A 16,679-nucleotide genomic window follows, 5' to 3' on the forward strand; every position below is an offset into this window, starting at 1 on the left:
TCTCGAGCAAGAGTTGCCGTCTCTGGCCGTCGGCCAAGAACTTGCCATTCCTTCCCAACAAACAGCAAGGCTGTGTTTCGTAAGCTGTGTTATCAAATGGTTTTATGAATACTTTCTTCTGTGTACACAGCTATTCTTGAAGTCACAGCAAACACCGGGCAGTTGTCGCCAAGGAGGGCCCTTCTGCGTCTCGCCTGGCCTCCCACACCCCCTTCCTCAGCCTGGACGGCTCCCCCACACCTGGTCTCCCCCACACCCACTTCAGCCTCCTTTCTGGCTTCACTCCTGTAGGCAGAACCTCTCTGAACTCCCCCACTAATGCCCTTCTCAGCTGCCCCCCGTCCCAGAATCCGGCTCCCGCCCCCACTAGGCACGCACAGTGACAGCCCCCGTGCTTCTGGTCACCGGAGTCACTTCCGCCCCCTGTGACCCGAGCAGACTTCCTGTTAGCGCAGTGGGGACCCTCCTGGTCCCAGGCCCCAGCATTTTCTCCAGGGTGGTCCCAGGGACCCCACAGTGCTGGGCAGGTGTTCAGTGAATCTGCACAAGTGAACAGACTGATAGAGAAACCAGCTTTGGGCGAGGAAGTGCCTCTCCCTGAGTGACTTCTCTCATTTTATTTTTGGTAAAAAAAAGAAAAAAGTGGCAGTGCTGAGCTCAGCCCCCAGTGTGCACCTGCGTACCTGCGCACCTGGCCAGGTAGGAGATTCTGCTGCCACCCCCCTGAGGGACCACGGGGCTCACTGCCCTGGGATTCCAAGCCCCTGACACCTGCAGGTGGGCCCTTGTTACCTGTCCCCACCCGACAGTGTGGATTTGTGATTGAGGCAGAGCACTCTTTGCTACCTGGAGGAGTGGCTGGGGGTGGTTAGGAGGACAGGGTCAGAGTTCAAGTGCAGGAGTGTCTTGTTTTTCCACGGTGGCGGGGGTGGGGAAGAGTTATGAAGGCTGAAGGGAGACACTTTGGTCCCTGTTGTGACAACAGCACAGGGTTCCCCCAACCCTGGTGGGCCACACCCTGGCACAGCCTGCCAAGGAGCATGGGAGAACAGACCCAGGAGGCCATGGGTAGGAGCAACCCCAGGCCATCTCTTTAGAGTCATCTTTTTTTTTTTTTGGCTAGTCTTGTCCAACCCCATTAGACCAGAATGCCTCATGGTGCTGGCTTTAGACATTTGGCTTGTTTGTTAACAGCAGCAGAGGCCCCATTCAGACTTAAGGTATGTGCCCCTGGTGCACCTGCTCCAGCTACAGGGACCGGGAGCCCCTGAGAACCGTAGCCGACCCACCAGGAGACCCTCCCGGTCACAAGCCTTGGCATTCTCTCCTGGGTCACGGAGAAATCTCCTATTAACTGGAGAAAACGAAATCACAGGATCTGACAGCAGGTGCTGGGGCCCGGCTTCTTGCTGGCAAAGTGGAGGGGCAGGCGGTGACTGCCTGAGGCCCGGTCACTGCGAGGGGCTTGGGAGCTACTGCTTCATAGTGAGGACGCCCTTTGCAGGGACATCACTCACCCTGCTCCCGCGCGGTCAGACTCAGAGAGTCAGGGAAAGCTTGTGGGCTCTCCAGGAAGCGAGCCAGAGCCTGGAGCGCTCTGGGGTGGCGGCAGGGCCCTCTCTGCACTTGCTTTGGTCCCGCCTCCTCCCCGCACCCCCAACTTGGAGCCGATTGTGGGCTGGGTTGCAGCAGGTGCGCAGATGGGTCTGGATGCGCTGGGAGAACCGGGGCCGTCCCCGCTGCCCCGTGGCTCCGCCCAGCTGCCTCCAGCCGGCCCTTCTTCTACTTCTCCTACTCTCTGTGCCCCCCTGCAGAACCTGGGCTCTCACAGGCGCATGCGCACAAACCCCCAAGCTGGGCCACCAGGTCCGAGTGAGTTCTCTCTTATTGTTGGGCCCCTGGGCCAGGTGGGCCCGCATCGGGGCAAGGGAGGGGGCTTGACTGGGAAGGCGGGGGTCGGGGAGGCGGAGCGGAAGAGGCGCAGGGCCGCCAGGGGCTTCTCTACTGCGCCGAGGGACTGGAGGCTCTGAGACTCTGCAGCTTCTCCTGGGAGGCCTCGTCCGGGAGAAGCACCTCCACGGTGTAGCTCACCTTCTTGGCGTGGACCAGGCTGTAGGTGTTGTCGAAGCGCAGGACGTCTGCAAGGATGGCAGGGTCATTAGGCGGAGGGAGCCGGGCACACCTGCACGCCGCTGCCCTGGACCGGGCACCAGGGCCCGGGTGCCGGCGGTTGCATAGCCGCCCCCCTCTCCCCGCCCCACACCCCGTCTCCTCAGATGGTGCTTGAGCTACATAAAGGAAGCCAGACAACCACCAGCCTGCCCAAGCCCCCCTTCCAGTGGGGGCTGGCCCAGCACCCCAATGTACCTGGGGAGGCAACTGAAGATGACCCAAGTACTTGAGCCACTGCCACCCATGTGGGAGACCCGGATGTGGGTGCCGGGACCCCATGCATCCACCAGACCCCTCAGGCTCCACTCCCTTAATTCTCCCTTTCTGTGAAGCCCGCCCCAGCAAGGCACGGACTCAAGCAGCAGCCTGATCCACCTACAACCCACCTGCCCCCTTCTCCCGGCTGTTTCCCACAGAGGTCAAAGGTCAGCACCAGTCCTGGGCAACCCTGCTGATCCAGACAGGCCTGGACGTGAAAGGCAAAGGCCTGGAGGAGGCAGGAGTGGAGTGGTCTCCTGGGCGGGAGCCCCAGTGCTAAGCCCTTGCTGCTAACTCACGGGCTCTTAGCCTAAGGAGTGAGCCCCGTGCAGGGGGACTTCCCAGGAGCTGAGCCCATGGCCCTGGGCTCTGGGCTCTGGACCCCGGCCCTGGTGCCCCATGCAGAGGCTACTCCTCTCCTCCTAGACCACAAAGCCAACTTCCCTGGAGCCCGGGGGATCTAAGAGCTGACCCAGCCCTCCCCCCGCCAGCCTCCCTGAGAAATAGATGGACAACAGAGAGGTAGACTGGCAGCCAAGTGAACCCTCCTGCTCTTACACACGCCTGCCTCTGCACAGGTGAGGCTCCCGTCCTCGGGCACCAGGTGGGCGTTGTAGTGCTGGCTGGGCAGCACCTCCGTCATCTCCCCTGCCCGCTGCCGCTCCCCCATCTTGGTCTTGAGGAAGACCCCAAAGCCGATGTCCCCGCCGTCCGATGCAAACTGCCACCTGCAGGCGACGGAGCCCCACTGACGCCCCCCTGCCTGGGGTGCAGCACCCCACCCCCACCCCCACCGCGGGCAGGTGCGCCCACCTCAGCACACAGCCTGGGAAGAGGATCTCGTTCTCCACCTGCTGGGAGGAGCCGCGGCCCACGGACACCGTGTGCTCGTACTGCAGCCTCACCTGCTGGCGCTTGTAGTAGCTCTTGGGCACCTCGCCCCCAGGGTTGATCTGTGGGTGGGGGCAGGTGAGCCATGGACCACGCTGTTTGCCCGCCCGCGCCTGCCCCGTGTCTGGGTCCCTATACCTTGGTCAGGCACTTGGGGTTGCCATCGGGGTCGGTCATGGTCCCCCCAAACACCGCAGGCAACTGGTCGGGGCTGATGAACTTTTGCAGATCCTGCTTCCAGTTGTCTGCATGGGGGGGGGGGGTGACAGAGGAGTCTCCGAGGGGGCTCGGAGGTGGGGGTCGACAGAGGGCGGGGCTGGCTGAGCCGGGAGCTGTCCTGGAGCTGGTGCTGAGCGGGCCACACTTCCAGCGCCCCATTGTCTGGGGAACAGAGGCTGAGTGGCTCTGTGTCTGGTCCCTTGCTGCGCTGGCCGGTTCCTCTGCCCACTCTCCCTGCTCCTCCAGACCCTGCCCCATCCCTGATCCAGTTGTCTGTGTAGGGGGCAGTGGGGGGGTCTCCGAGGTGGCTCAGAAGGCAGGGGTGGCTGATCCCAGGGAGGGGACTGGACTGCGACTCCCAGGAGACCCAAAGAGCTTTCTGTGGGTCTCAGGCTGTGGTCAGGAGCCAGGGGCCTTGCCCTTGTGTGCTGGAGCTGACGGGACCAGAGCACAGAGCGTAAGGCAGGGGGAAACGGGGCCTCGCTGACCTCTGCTTGCCAGGCAGCGCCAGGAGGCCACGTCACTCACCTCCCAGGATCACCATCTTCTTGCGTGTGTCCTCACTCATGAATGACTTGACCAAGTTGAAGGCCACTGGGAACAGCCTGGGGGCTGAAACACAGGAGACCCCTTGGAAGCTGGACCAGAGGGGATGTGGGTGTGTGGAAGCCAAGGCCAAGGGCGTGTGTGTGACAGATCTGGATTCTGCCGTTCCCAGCTGTGTGACTTTCAGCCCGGGACTCACCCTCTCTGTGTCTTAGTGCCGTTGGCTGGGAAACAAGATGGAAGCATGTGTGTGCAACACAGGGCCTCACTCTTAACAAATGGTTCTCTCGCCCTGTGCCCAGTTGTAAGGGGCTGGGCACGAGCTGGTTCCAGCCTCAGCCAACTTGGATCCTGCTGAGACGCCCTGAACTTGATGGCTGAGCTGTCTGTCCCCCAGTGCTCCCTTCCCCAGGAGGGCTCCCAGCCGGGGGCTCACCTCGGATCACAATTAAGTTCTTCAGCGTCTCGGGGTAGTTAGCATCCAGGATGGCGAAAAACTGTGGAGTCAAATCAGCGTGCTGCTGGCCGTGCTTGGTCCCCTCCCGCCCCCGTTTCTGTGCCCACCCCGCGTGGCCCGTGCTGCTGTCCCGTGAGCGTGTTTGCTTCACTGTTACCCTGGCCCCTCCTCATCTCCTCCTGGTATGGGCGTCCCCAGGCCAGCTGCTGGCCCATGGGATGGACGGGGTAGCCGTTCCAGCTCTGTCACAGACCAGAGAAGCTGGTGTGGGCAGTGGGGCACCCCCTCCCCACAACCCCCGTGGGTCTGGGTTGGCCCAGGAGCCGCCGTGTCCCAGCCTGGGGTCAGCTGCCCGCCTCACCTGCTGGTACACCTCCACTCCTGGCTTCCACAGGTGCCTCAGGCTCAGCCCCTCCATGTCAAACACCATCAGCACCATCTCGATCTTTCTGCCCAGCTGCACAGGACAGAGCAGGGCTGGCGGTCAGGCGGCAGCTCCAGCCAGGAGCCCCTGGCCGCAGAGACCCCCTCCCCATTCCCCCTGCTACCCCACATTCTCTCACAGCCCAAAGCGTCTTCCAAACAGATGGACCCCATGTGAGGGCCGAGGAGACTCATCTGAGCCTTGCACAGACTGTGTGTGCATTCGTGGTGTGCACACGTTCTCACTCCACATCACTGCCTTGAGTAGATGAAGTACTGAATTGAAGACTTCACTCGTTAAGCATCTTTTAAAATAATATTACTTGGGGTGGACACTGTGGCTTAATAGGTAAGCTACCACCTGCAGTGTCAGCATCCCATATGGGCGCTGGTTGGAGTCCTGACTGCTCCTCTTCCGATCCAACTCTCTGCTGTGGCCTGGGAAAGCAGTAGAAGATGGCCCAAGTGCTTGGGCCCCTGCACCCGCGTGGGAGACCCAGAAGAAGCTCCTGACTCCTGACCTTGGACCTGCCCAGTTCTGGCTGTTGCAGCCATTTGGGGAGTGAACCAGTGGATGAAGACCTCACTCTGTGTCTTTCTCTCTCTGTCTGTAATTTTGCCTTTATGTAAATAAATAGACTTTAAAAATAAATAAATCTTAATAAAATAAAAAAGAGGTGGGGCCAGGGGTGGGGGAGGTCCCTGGGGGCGCTGTCTTAGGGAGGAATTAAGGATTCTCAGGAGCGCCCAGTTATGAGAGTGAGTTGTTATGAACCAGCGGGCCTGGCCTGGCTCCTGGCTCTCGTTCCTGCTCTGTCTCGCGTGAGCTCCTGCCGTGATGTCATCTACCATGAGGCCAGCGCCATGGCCTCGAACCTCCCAGAACTCTGAGCTAAGTAAACCTCTTTTCTTTGCAAAGTGCCCAGGTGTTAATAAAATACTCAGGTATCTTGTGATAGTAACGGAAAACGGGCTAGCCTGGTATGTGGAGCGCTTCCTGGCTGAGCAGCCCCTGGCCCCATATTCTTGGGCAACTCCCTAGTAGCGTCTAGGGTCTTGCAAGAAATGCACCCAGCTTCAAGGGTCTTTGCTCTCAGGGATGCCCGAAGTAACCGCTCACCCGCCAGGTTTGTGGTTACGTAATTGACGACAAGGGGACAGCTCTTCCCTAAGCAAACTGACTGCCTTGCCCATCCCAGGGTTCCTGGGGGACCAGAGCTGGAACCTTCCCTGTAGCCAAAGTCAGTGTCCCAGAGAGAGGGACAAAGGGCATTGCTGACCCTTGACTCACACCCTCAGACCCTGCAATGCACCTGCTAGATGCCCATGGTGGGTGCTGAGGGCTGGGGCGGGCTGGGGTGGGGCAGGGGGCAGAGGGCAGAGGGCGGCCCTCCCTGGTCCTGGGGTCCCGTTTTAGACACTCAGATCTGCCACACAGCCCCACCCCGCCCCTGCTCCCACCCCCACCCTGCCCCTGCGCTCACCTTCTGGCTCTGCCGCTCGCACTCCTGCCGCAGGAGCTCACAGGCTTTGATGCGCTTGCGCACCAGCTCCTGCTTGGAGGCCGACAGAAGGAGGCCCTTGAGGTCCAGGGTGCCGATGATGTCGAACCACACGGGGCAGCCTTCGTAGTCGTAGCCGCACAGGCCGCCCGAGTCGTAGAGCTGGACCACCTGCGCATGTGCGGGGCGGGGGGCGGGGAGGGGGGGCTGGCTCAAAGCAGCGCCCCCAGGCCGTGTCCCTGCCCCGTCCCGGGGGTGTGTGGCGGGCAGGACGTGGGCATCGGGGGCCTCGGGGATGCCACGGGGCGCTCACCTCCAAGGGCTGCCATGTGAGGATGTTGTCCAGGTCGTGTTGCTTCCGGAACTCCACGTGCTGTGAGACACGGTGCAGGCTGAAGTCTCGGTGGCCTCTGGGGGCACCTGGGTCACCAGGCCAGGTCCTCTGCCCACAGCCACCAAGGTCGCTCCAGCGCCCCCGCCAGGCTCCATCACAGGGCCCGGGGTGGGGAGAGGAGGACGGATGGGAGAGAGAAGCGAGTCTGGGGCAGAAAGGGCTCCACAGGACCCAGCGAGAGCCCCACCCTTTGCCGCTCCTCCCAGGGCCGGCGGGCAGGGGGCAGGACGCCAGGGCGCCGGGGCTCACCTTCCGGAGCATGTCCTGGGATTTCTGCAGGTCGAAGTTTCGGGCTGCAGGAACAAGAGGAGGCCAGGAAGGAGAGGCTGGAGGCCGGCTCTGGGCTGAGCTGTGCCCGGAGCTCAGGAGACGGGAGCGGGGGATCCCAGCCTCCTCCCGCCACGCCGGGAATACGAGGGGGATCTAGAGATACTTCATGAAACCAAGGATCTTGAGTCTTCTAGAAAATTCTGGAGGGGCCTCCATTTTGGTTTCTGGGCCTTTTAAATCCCTTCTAGGAATTGGAGCTGTGGGGTAGTGGGCTAAGCCTCCGCCTGCAATGGCAGCATCCCATATGGGCACTGGTTCAAGTCCCGGCTGCTCCACTTCCAATCCAGCTCTCTGCTATGTCCTGGGAAAGCAGTGGAAGATGGCCCAAGTCCTTGGGCCCCTGCACCCATGTGGGAGACCTGGAAGAAGCTCCTGGCTCCTGGCTTCATCCTGGTCCAACGTTGGATGTTGCAGCCATTTGGGCAGTGAACCAGCGGATAGAAGACCTCTCTCTCATCCTCTCTCTCTCTCTCTCTCTCTCTCTCTCTCTCTCACTACCTTTCTAATTAATAAAATAAACATTACTTTTTTAAAGAAAGAAATGCCATGGTTACTGGATCACTGAGGAGTTTGCCATTCGTGGAGCTGCAGTGAGAGACGCGGTCAGACCTCTCCAAAGGGAATTGCCTGAGACACTCCCCTGATCATGGGTCACCTCCAGGAAGAACCACCAGCTCAGCCTTGATTGTCTCCTGTGATGAGGAGCTCACGACCTCTGCAGGTAACCCACTGCCTTCCTCAGCAGCTTGGACGGAGCCCAAGGCCATCTCATAGTGATGCCAGCCCTGTTGTCAGAGGTCGAGTAAGTACACAGAGCTTCTTGTCATTGAGGGAGCTGTGCAAATATTTGAGGACAAGGCATCAAGTTCACTGGCCTGCTCTTGTCTCCAGTCTACAACACCATCTTCTAGGGACCAGCGTCATAGCACAGAGGGGTAAGACACCACGTGTGTGGAACACCGGTTCAAGTCCTGGCTGCTCCATTTCCAATCCAGCCCCCTGCTAACGTGCCTTGAAAAGCAGCGGAAGATGGCCCTTTGGGCCCCTGCATCCGTATGCGAGACCTACATGGAGTTCATGGCTTCCAGCTTTGCCTGGCCCAGCCCCAGCCATTGTAGCCATTTGGGGAGTGAACCAATGGATGGAAGATGAACCCAGGCACTCTGATATACAACACGAACATCTCAACCAGTGTCTTAACCACTCGGTCAAACACCCAACTCCATTTAGAGATTTTAAGATTCTTGGGCTGGCATTGTGGCGTAGTAGGGTAAACTTCTGCCTGCAGTGCCGACATCCCATATGGGCGCTGGTTCAAGTCCTGGCTGCTCCACTTCCAATGTAGTTCTCTGCTAATGGCCTGGGAAAGCAGCAGAGGATGGCCCAAGTGCTTGGGCCCCTAAACACATGTAGGAGACCTGGAAGAAGCTCCTGTCTCCTGGCTTTGGAACACCCAATTCTGGCTGTTGTGGCTATTTAGAGAGTGAACCAGTGGATGGAAGCTCTCTCTCTCTTTCTGTCTCTCCCTCTCTCTCTGTAACTCTGCCTTTAAATAAATGAATAACCCCCAAAGAAAAGATTCTGTTTTTTTTTCTGTACAATTCTTATGTGTTTAAATTAACATTTTAGGTATTTTATGGGCTTTTCTATTTTTTAATGGTATCTGATTTTTCATTTCATTTCACAGTTAGGTATTATTGCATAGAAAAATATGATTGATTTTTGTATCTGGCAATATTGCTGAATGTTCACTCTCTCTTTTTAAGTTTACTCTAGAAGCTTCCATCCCCCCTTTTTGGGAAGATTTATTTATTGATTTTAAGGATTTATGTATTTTATTTGAAAGGCAGAGTTACAGGGGGTGGAGTGGGGGAGAGAGAGAGAGAGAGATTTCCTCCGCTGGTCCGCTCCCTAGAGGGCCATAGCAGATAAGGCTGGGCCACGCCAAAGCCAGGAGCCAGGAGCTTCAACCAGGGTCTCCCACTTGGGTGTCAGGGGCCCAAGCACTTGGGCTGTCCTCTGCTGCTTTCCCAGGCTCATTCGCAGGGAGCTGGAATGGAAGTGGAGCAGCCGGGACTCGAACCAGCGCTCATGTGGGATTCTGCTGTCACGGGTAGCAGTTTAATCTGCTGTAGCACAGTGCCAGCCCTGTGACGCTGAACTGTTCTTGCAAAGCCAGGATGAACTGTCCTCCTCGGAGGAAGCTCCTGGCTCCTGGTTTCGGCCTGGCCCAGCCCTGGCTGTTGCAGCCATTTGGGGAGTGGACAAGTGAATGGAAGACCTCCCTCCCTCCCTCTCTCTCTCTCTCTGTAACAGCCTTTCAAGTAAGTAGATGAATCTATAACCTTTCTTTGGTTATGCTGTATATTTTAAGTCCTGGTTGGATTCTATTGTGCAATAATATCTTCAGACCCCTTTAGACAAGTAAGTAAAGTGGCCTAGAATATTCTTTTCTTTTTTATTATTATCCTGATCTTGCTTTGGAATCAAACTTGGCCAAGCCTCATAAGTATCAAAATATGTATGTGTCAGCCGGCGCCGTGGCTCACTAGGCTAATCCTCCACCTTGCGGCGCCGGCACACCGGGTTCTAGTCCCGGTTGGGGCGCCGGATTCTGTCCCGGTTGCCCCTCTTCCAGGCCAGCTCTCTGCTATGGCCAGGGAGTGCAGTGGAGGATGGCCCAGGTGCTTGGGCCCTGCACCCCATGGGAGACCAGGAAAAGCACCTGGATCCTGGCTCCTGCCATCGGATCAGCGCGGTGCGCCGGCTGCAGCGGCGGCCATTGGAGGGTGAACCAACGGCAAAGGAAGACCTTTCTCTCTGTCTCTCTCTCTCACTGTCCACTCTGCCTGTCAAAAATAAAAAAAAAAAAAAAAAAAAAAAAAAAAAAAAAAAAAAAAAAAAATATGTATGTGTCTATAAGTTTCAGAACATCTGTAAGTTTCACATACATTCTGAAACAACTTGGGTCATTTGTATAAAACGACAGCTAACTGGTCTGGAAACCTGGGAGGAATCTGGAGGTCACACCTCTGGAGTGAGTTTTCTCGGGAGCTTTTTCTTTTGCTTTCTTTCTTTTTTTCGTACCATGTCAATGTCTTTAACATTTTTTGGGGCCGGCGCTATGGCAAATGAGGGTAAGGCTCTGTCTGCGGTAGCTGCATCCCAATGGGTGCCTGTCTGAGTCCCTGCTGCTGGTTCAAGCGGCTGCTCCACTTCAGATCCAGCTCTGTGCTGTGGCCTGGGAAGGCAATAGGAGATGGCCCAAGTGCTTGGGTCCCTGCACTGACACAGGAGACCCGGAAGAAGCTCCTGGCTCCTGGCTTCGGATCGGCTCAGCTCCGGCCCTGGGGTCATCTGGGGAGTGAACCAGCGGATGGAAGACTTCTGTCTGCCTCTGCCTCTCTGTAGCTCTGCCTTTCAAATAAATAAATAAATCTTTTAAAACATATTTATTGGTCTGTATAGGGTTCTTCTTGCTGGATTTGGCCTTTTAGTTTTTTTCAAGGAATATATTGATTTCATTTAATTTTCAAATACGATAAATGTTCATTACATTATTTTATGGGCTTCTAAAAATGATCTCTTGGTTGTCTGTAGGATATTTTTACTTCTAAAAACATTTTTAAACATTTATTTTTATTCTGTTCCAAAGGCAGAGAGACACAGAGAGATCTTCCTTCCACTGGTTCAACCCCCAAATGTCCGCAACTCTAGGGCTGGGCCAGAGGGAAGTCAGGAGCTGGGGATCTGATCCAGGTCTCCCACAAGGGGGCAGGAACCCAAGCACCTGAGCCGTCACCTGTTGCCTCCCAAGGCACACGCTGGCAGGAAGCTGGAGTCCTACCTGGAGGAGCCAGGGCTCGAATGTGGGACCTGGAGTCCCAGGGGACATTTCCACCACCGAGCCAATGTCCACGCAGACAGGATACTTTTCTGTGGAGAACCAGGGTGTGGCTCCTCATCCTATAGACTCCAGTGCATTGGGCACTGCTGATGAGATGCGAGGGTAGATTTCAGTAGCACCTACTATGTGCTAGGATGTGGGTACCAGGGAGGCACAGTCCCACCCTCTTGCAGTGGACACCTGGGATGCAGACAGAGCCACGTGGGGGAGGGGGGCCTTCAGCAGGAGGGCAGGGAAGCTCCTTGGTGTCAGACCTGAGGGAGGAGCTTCCTTGAAGTCCACCCCAGGGGGGCTGCGTGGCACAGAAGAGAAATCCTGCTGAGGCCCCGCCCCCATCTCAGAGTGCCTGGCTCCAGTCTCAGCTCCACTTCCGAATCTGGGTTGTTGCTGGTGCAGCCCCTGGGAGGCAGCAGCTGGGGTTTCAAGTGGTTGTGTCCCTGCCACCCGTGCAGGGAAGCTGGGCCCAGTCCCAGCTGTATGGGACTTGGGGAGCAAGCCAGTAGATGAAAGAGCTCCCCCTGTCTGTCTGTCTGCCCGTCTGTCTGTCTTTCTCCCTGCAGGGACTTGAATGGGGCCCTCCCACATGGGTTGCAGGCATCCCAAGCAGCAAGCTAATCACTGTGCCTCATGGCCCACCCTTTTCCTCCAGCTCCTGGAAGTCCCTTCCTGTCTGGCTGCAGGCCCGGCCATCCATGCCCATGACCTCCCTGGTGTGAACCCTGAGCTCATATCCATGCAGTGCCTCATCCCATTGTGCAGATGCACAAACTGAGGCTCGGCAGGAGGTTTCTCCAGCACACAGGGGAGCGCAGATGCTGTCCCGGACCCTTGTTCTTTACTCCTCTGGGGCACTGTTCCCAACATTGTCCGTCCCCTCCCCTGGTACCTGTCTTCCCCGCCTCCCTTCCTTCCCTCCCGCCCCCACCAGCCTCACCTCGAAGCCAGCGCAGGAGGAAGTAGTCATCAGCGTTGGGCAGGGCGGGCAGCAGGTCCTGCAGATTCTCCCGGAACTACGCGGGGGGACACGATGGTCAGAGGCCCCGCCCACCCTCGGCTGCCAGACAACCCTCCCTAGGGACCCTGCGGGGTCAGGGGGGCAGGGTTAGCAGCAGCTGCCCCATCGCTATTCCATCTGGGAGCAGGGGGCCCTCCAGCCCATCCTGGGAGGAAAAGGTGGGGCCTCCCCCACCTCCAGGCATGCTCTGCACCCCAAAACTCTCTTTCTGCAAGACTGAGAGAGCTATGGTTATGACCCCTCAGTGAGTCTCGTGCAGGCCAGCCACGCTGGTGTAGGAATACTGTCCCTGCCCTGCTGCAGCTGGAGGGTCAGGTTCGGATGCAGGTTACTTAAACCTCTCCCAGCCTCAGTTTCCTCATTGAGAAATGAGGATCATGATGCACTCGTGCCCATCAAGCAGGCCCGGCTGGAGCAGGTGCCAGATAAACGGGGCACTCAACACACGAGGACGACCTGGAGCCCTGGACAGTGGGGCCCTCGTGGGGAAAAGCAGAGGCAGAGATCAGCAGAGAGGGTCCGAGTCGGGGGCCAGAGGCCTCATCAGCATCTCTGCTGGGGACAAGCATAGAGTGTGGGCCAGGCACGGGGGTGCCTTCTCCTCTCGGTGGAGTCTGGGGACGCCACCGGCATCCCGAGTCCGAGAGAGAGGAGACCCTGCTTCCGAGCCACCGATCAAGGGCTGAGTCTGGAAGGGAATCCGTGTCCAACATGGGAGTATGAACAGGTGGGGGCGGCCTGGGACGCCGTCTCTGTGGTCTGATTCCCGGAGGAGGTTTCAAATAAGCCTGCGTTCCCATGTTGTTTGCGCAACTGAAACTGAACCATCCGTTGCGACATCTCCAGTGTTAATGAGTAACAGCAGCTTCTAGAACGATCTGGACAGGCACTGGGCTGGGCTCCCGAGGTGGCCGGAGGGGACACTGTCCCCCGAGATCCCGGAACTCAGCCCCTTCAGGCTCCTGGCTTCCATGGTTTGAGCCTGAGACAGGAGGGGCCGAGGTCACGCCTCTGCTTTACAGATTGGGAAACTGAGGCTGGGGCAAGGTCCTGGGGGGGGGACCGACTCTCTTTCACTCTTGGGGGGGCACCCAGGGGATGTGCTCCTGAAGAGCAGTGCGGCACCGAGCAGGTGCTCCGAGCCACCTGGAGATTCACCCTAGGGCATGGCCTTGGGGAAAGCCACAGCCAGCAGTGTGGTGGGAGGTGTTCAGAACCAGACTCCAGGAGAATCTAGAAGGGGACCACTGTCCTGATCCCTGGGACCATGGGTACTTGTCCCCACTTCTTCTAATTCTTCTCTCCCCCCCCAAAAAAGATGTCACTGTCAGAACTCACCCTCAAAGGCCAGGTGTCCAGTACCACCCCAGGTCCCTGAAGGCATCAGCCGTGGGGAGTGGGGGAGGGGAGGATCACCAGGGGACTCCCTCCCCTTCTCCAAGGACACCTCTCCGTCACTGAGACACCCCCTTGCTTGGAGACCCCCGCTATCCCTTGTGGGGCCCTCCCCCATCCTGGGACCACTGTCCTCCTCCAAGACCCTCCTCCCCGGCCTGGGAGACCCCTCTCCTCCCCTGGGAATACAATCAGTGTCCTCATTCCTTAGGCATCAGTCAGGGCTGAGGTTGCCAGGGTGGATGGGGGCTGTGACCTCCCCTTCCACCAAACTAGAAGTCAGTTTCCAGTCCCAGCCATTGGGGGCCACCCAGTGCGGCTGCGACTCCCAAGACAGGACGGGGTCTCCTTTGCCCAGGGCCATGCTACTTCCAGCTGCAGCCTGGGAGTTTTGTGTCTCAAAAAAAAAAAAAAAAAAAAAAAAAAAGAGAGAGAGAGAGAGAGAGAGCGCGCTATACTGAGCAGGCTTGGGCCCTAAGGACTCACAGAGCCACAGAGAGAAACCAAGCAAACCAAAGTCGCCATCTGGGCACAAGATCTGGGATCTGCCTGTTCAGGGCCGCCCAGCGGCTGATGGGAGCGCCATCCCCAGTCCCCAGCGCTGGGAACAAGGGTCAGGACCCGGTGGTGGCCAGTGTGGCTGCAGTCGGTGGCACAGCCACCCAGGAGAGGCCTCCCGGCCGCTGTGAGCTCAGCACCTGGGCACCTGGCCCGAGGGCAGGGCAGAGGCGCGCCGGGCTGGGGGAGGGGATAGGAGGTTGCATCCCGACCACAGGGAGTCCCAACTGGGTTGGCAAGGCTCTGGCTTCTCGGGTCCCTGCCCAGACCTCCCCGCTGCCAGAGGTACTCCTCACCTTGGCCAGCGCCTCCTGCTGCGCGGGGCTCAGGTCCCCGACTCGGCCGCTCATGGTGCTTGGACGAGCAGAGAGGCGTAGCGTGCAGCTGGGTGCGGGATGCGTCTGGCTGTCCAGGCTTGGCTGCGCCTGCTTTTGGCCTGGTGGAGCCAGATGTTGGTCCCGCCCCATCTGCCTTGTTCTCAGTTCCCCTGGGGGGGGGGATGGGGGTGGGTGGGGTGGGAAGGGGCAGAGGGGTGACCGGGTCACTAAGCACACCCTCCCTGGGGCGGGCAGGTGACCTGGCCAGAGCGCACTCCCAGCGTCCGGGCCAGCCAGCAGCCTCCATCCACCTCCAGACCTGGTCACTCCAAAGGCTCCTTCCTGTTCCCAGGTGACCCAGGACGTGGGTGCTGTGCTTAGGGGACACCTCGGGTGTGTCTTGCCACACAAAATAATAAACCTGGCCCAACCCTCTCCACCCAGGGGGCGCCCTGGCTGCCTCCCTGGCCTTGACCTCAGGCTGGACCCGGTGAACTCGGCATGGGGGCAGCCTTTTCCGCAGGGGCAGGATTGGTTTTGCTGACGCCTCCCTCGTGTGCCCAGTTAAGGCGGCCTTTTCCTAACTGTTGTCATGGAGGCTACTGCCTAGGGGTGGTGGTCAGGGAGGGCCCAGCTGGCCGGCTCCAGGGTGGGTCCCATCCCTGCTGAAGGTCAAGGAGTGGGAGGCGACCGAGAGGCGACAGCACAGGGGACAAACCCAGCAGTGGGCAAGGTGAAAAACACCTCGGCTTTCCAGGAGTGCCCAGAGCAGCAGGTGGGAGTGCAGGGGAAGGGGGCGGGGCCACAGTAGCCCCCTGCCACCCCCCCCAGATGCAGGTGCCAGGCCCCATGCTGGGCAGCCCTGGATGCAGAGTCACCACCAGGGGGCACGGAGGGGGAGGGGCTGCCAGTGCAAACCCAAACCACATTTCAGGGCCTTAGCACGAGAGAGAGATTTCCCCGCGGACAGTTGTACATGAGTGGGCACCCTGTGGAAACAACATTTGTGATCTGTTTAGATGGAGACAAAGTTAAAGTTTATTGCACCCAAGAGCCGGAGCTGTGGCACAGTGGGTTAAAGCTGCCACCTGCCACCTGCCACTCCGGCATCCCCACATGGGCACCAGTTGGAGTCCCGGCTGCTCCATCTCCAGCCTGATGCACCTGGGAGACAGGCAGAAGGTGGCCCAAGTGCTGGGGCCCCTGCACCCATGTGGGAGGCCTGGAAGAAGCTCCTGGCTCCTGGCTTCAGCCTGGTCAAGCCCTGGCTGTTGTGGCCATTTGGGGAGTGAACCAGAGGATGCAAGACCTCTCTCTCTCTCTCTCTCTCTCTCTCTCTCTCTCTCTGTAACTCTGCCTTTCAAAGAAATAAATGTTTTAAACAAAAAAAGTTGGGGTTACCAGAAGCCTTGTGGGTGGAGCAGGATAACCTGCCGCTGCAGTGCCAGACTCGCGTATCAGGTGCAGGTTTGAGCCTCAGCTCCCCCACTAATGACCCAGCTCCCCCCGAGGCTCCTGGTAGGCGGTGGATGCTGGGTCAGTTACACGAGTCCCTGCCACCCTCCACTGCGTTCCCAGGAGCGTTAGCAGGAAGTGGATTGGGAGTGGAGCAGCCAGGACTGGAACAGGTGCTCAGTCGGATGCCAGCGTTGCAGGTGGCGGCTTAACCCCTGCGCCCAGCACTGCCCTGACTGCTCACATCCTGACGGCTCCATAAGCTACGTGCGATGCTGAGAGCTGGATTTAAATGTTCACAACTCTCTTGTTGAAATCCTGATTCCCGGGACCTCCGAATACGAGCTTCCTTGCACATAGAGTCATTGCAGATGTAATTAGTTAAGGTAAGGCCTTGCGGGTGCAGGTGCTTGTGCATAGCAGGCTAAGTCTCTGCCTGTGGCACCAGCATCCCATATGGACACTGGTTCGAGTCCTGGTTACTCCTCTTCCAATGCAGCTCTCTGCTGTGGCTTGGGAAAGCAGTAGAAGATGGCCCAAGTGCTTGGGCCCCTGCACCCATGTGGGAGACCCAGAAGACTCTGGCTTCAGATTCTCTCAGCTCCAGCTGTTGCAGCCATTTGTGGAGTAAACCAGTGGATGGAAGAACTTTCTCTCTCTCTCTCTCTCTCTCTCTCTCTCTCTCTCACTCTCTCTCTGCCTCTCTCTGCAACTCTACTTCTCAAATAAATAATTAAATTTTTTTGAAAAAAAGATAAGGCCAGGCCAGCTCCGCAGCTCACTAGGCTAATCCTCCGCCTGCGGTGCCGGCACACCGGGTTCTAGTCCCGTTTGGGGCGC

At 58.4% G+C, this 16,679-nt stretch overlaps 1 protein-coding gene across 1 annotated transcript; it reads right to left on the reverse strand.

Moving 5' to 3' along the window:
* Positions 1–600: 600 nt before the first annotated feature.
* On the reverse strand, positions 601–14,665 carry LOC100358382 (SEC14-like protein 4). The gene is made up of 12 exons (XM_002719706.6): positions 14,364–14,665; positions 12,034–12,109; positions 7,112–7,155; positions 6,782–6,841; positions 6,451–6,639; positions 4,905–5,000; positions 4,523–4,583; positions 4,069–4,152; positions 3,460–3,566; positions 3,244–3,383; positions 2,989–3,158; positions 601–2,138 (listed from the first exon to the last, which is right to left on the reverse strand). The coding sequence occupies exons 1-12, from the start codon at positions 14,532–14,534 to the stop codon at positions 2,002–2,004; spliced, it is 1,335 nt and encodes a 444-aa protein (XP_002719752.3). The 5' UTR covers positions 14,535–14,665; the 3' UTR covers positions 601–2,001.
* Positions 14,666–16,679: the final 2,014 nt, after the last annotated feature.

The sequence above is a fragment of the Oryctolagus cuniculus genome, chromosome 21 (assembly GCF_051225735.1).
Source record: "Oryctolagus cuniculus isolate XC-2025 breed Fujian yellow rabbit chromosome 21, ASM5122573v1, whole genome shotgun sequence".
Lineage (NCBI taxonomy): Eukaryota > Metazoa > Chordata > Mammalia > Lagomorpha > Leporidae > Oryctolagus > Oryctolagus cuniculus.

Excerpts from the sequence above, each read along its gene's own strand:
- LOC100358382 (XM_002719706.6), bottom strand. The coding sequence starts at position 14,534 with ATGGGGCGGGACCAACATCTGGCTCCACCAGGCCAAAAGCAGGCGCAG. Across the intron at positions 6,842-7,111 it reads CCCAGGACATGCTCCGGAAG|CACGTGGAGTTCCGGAAGCA; the intron begins GTGAGCCCCGGC and ends CGTGTCTCACAG. Across the intron at positions 4,584-4,904 it reads GAGTGGAGGTGTACCAGCAG|TTTTTCGCCATCCTGGATGC; the intron begins GTGAGGCGGGCA and ends TTGACTCCACAG.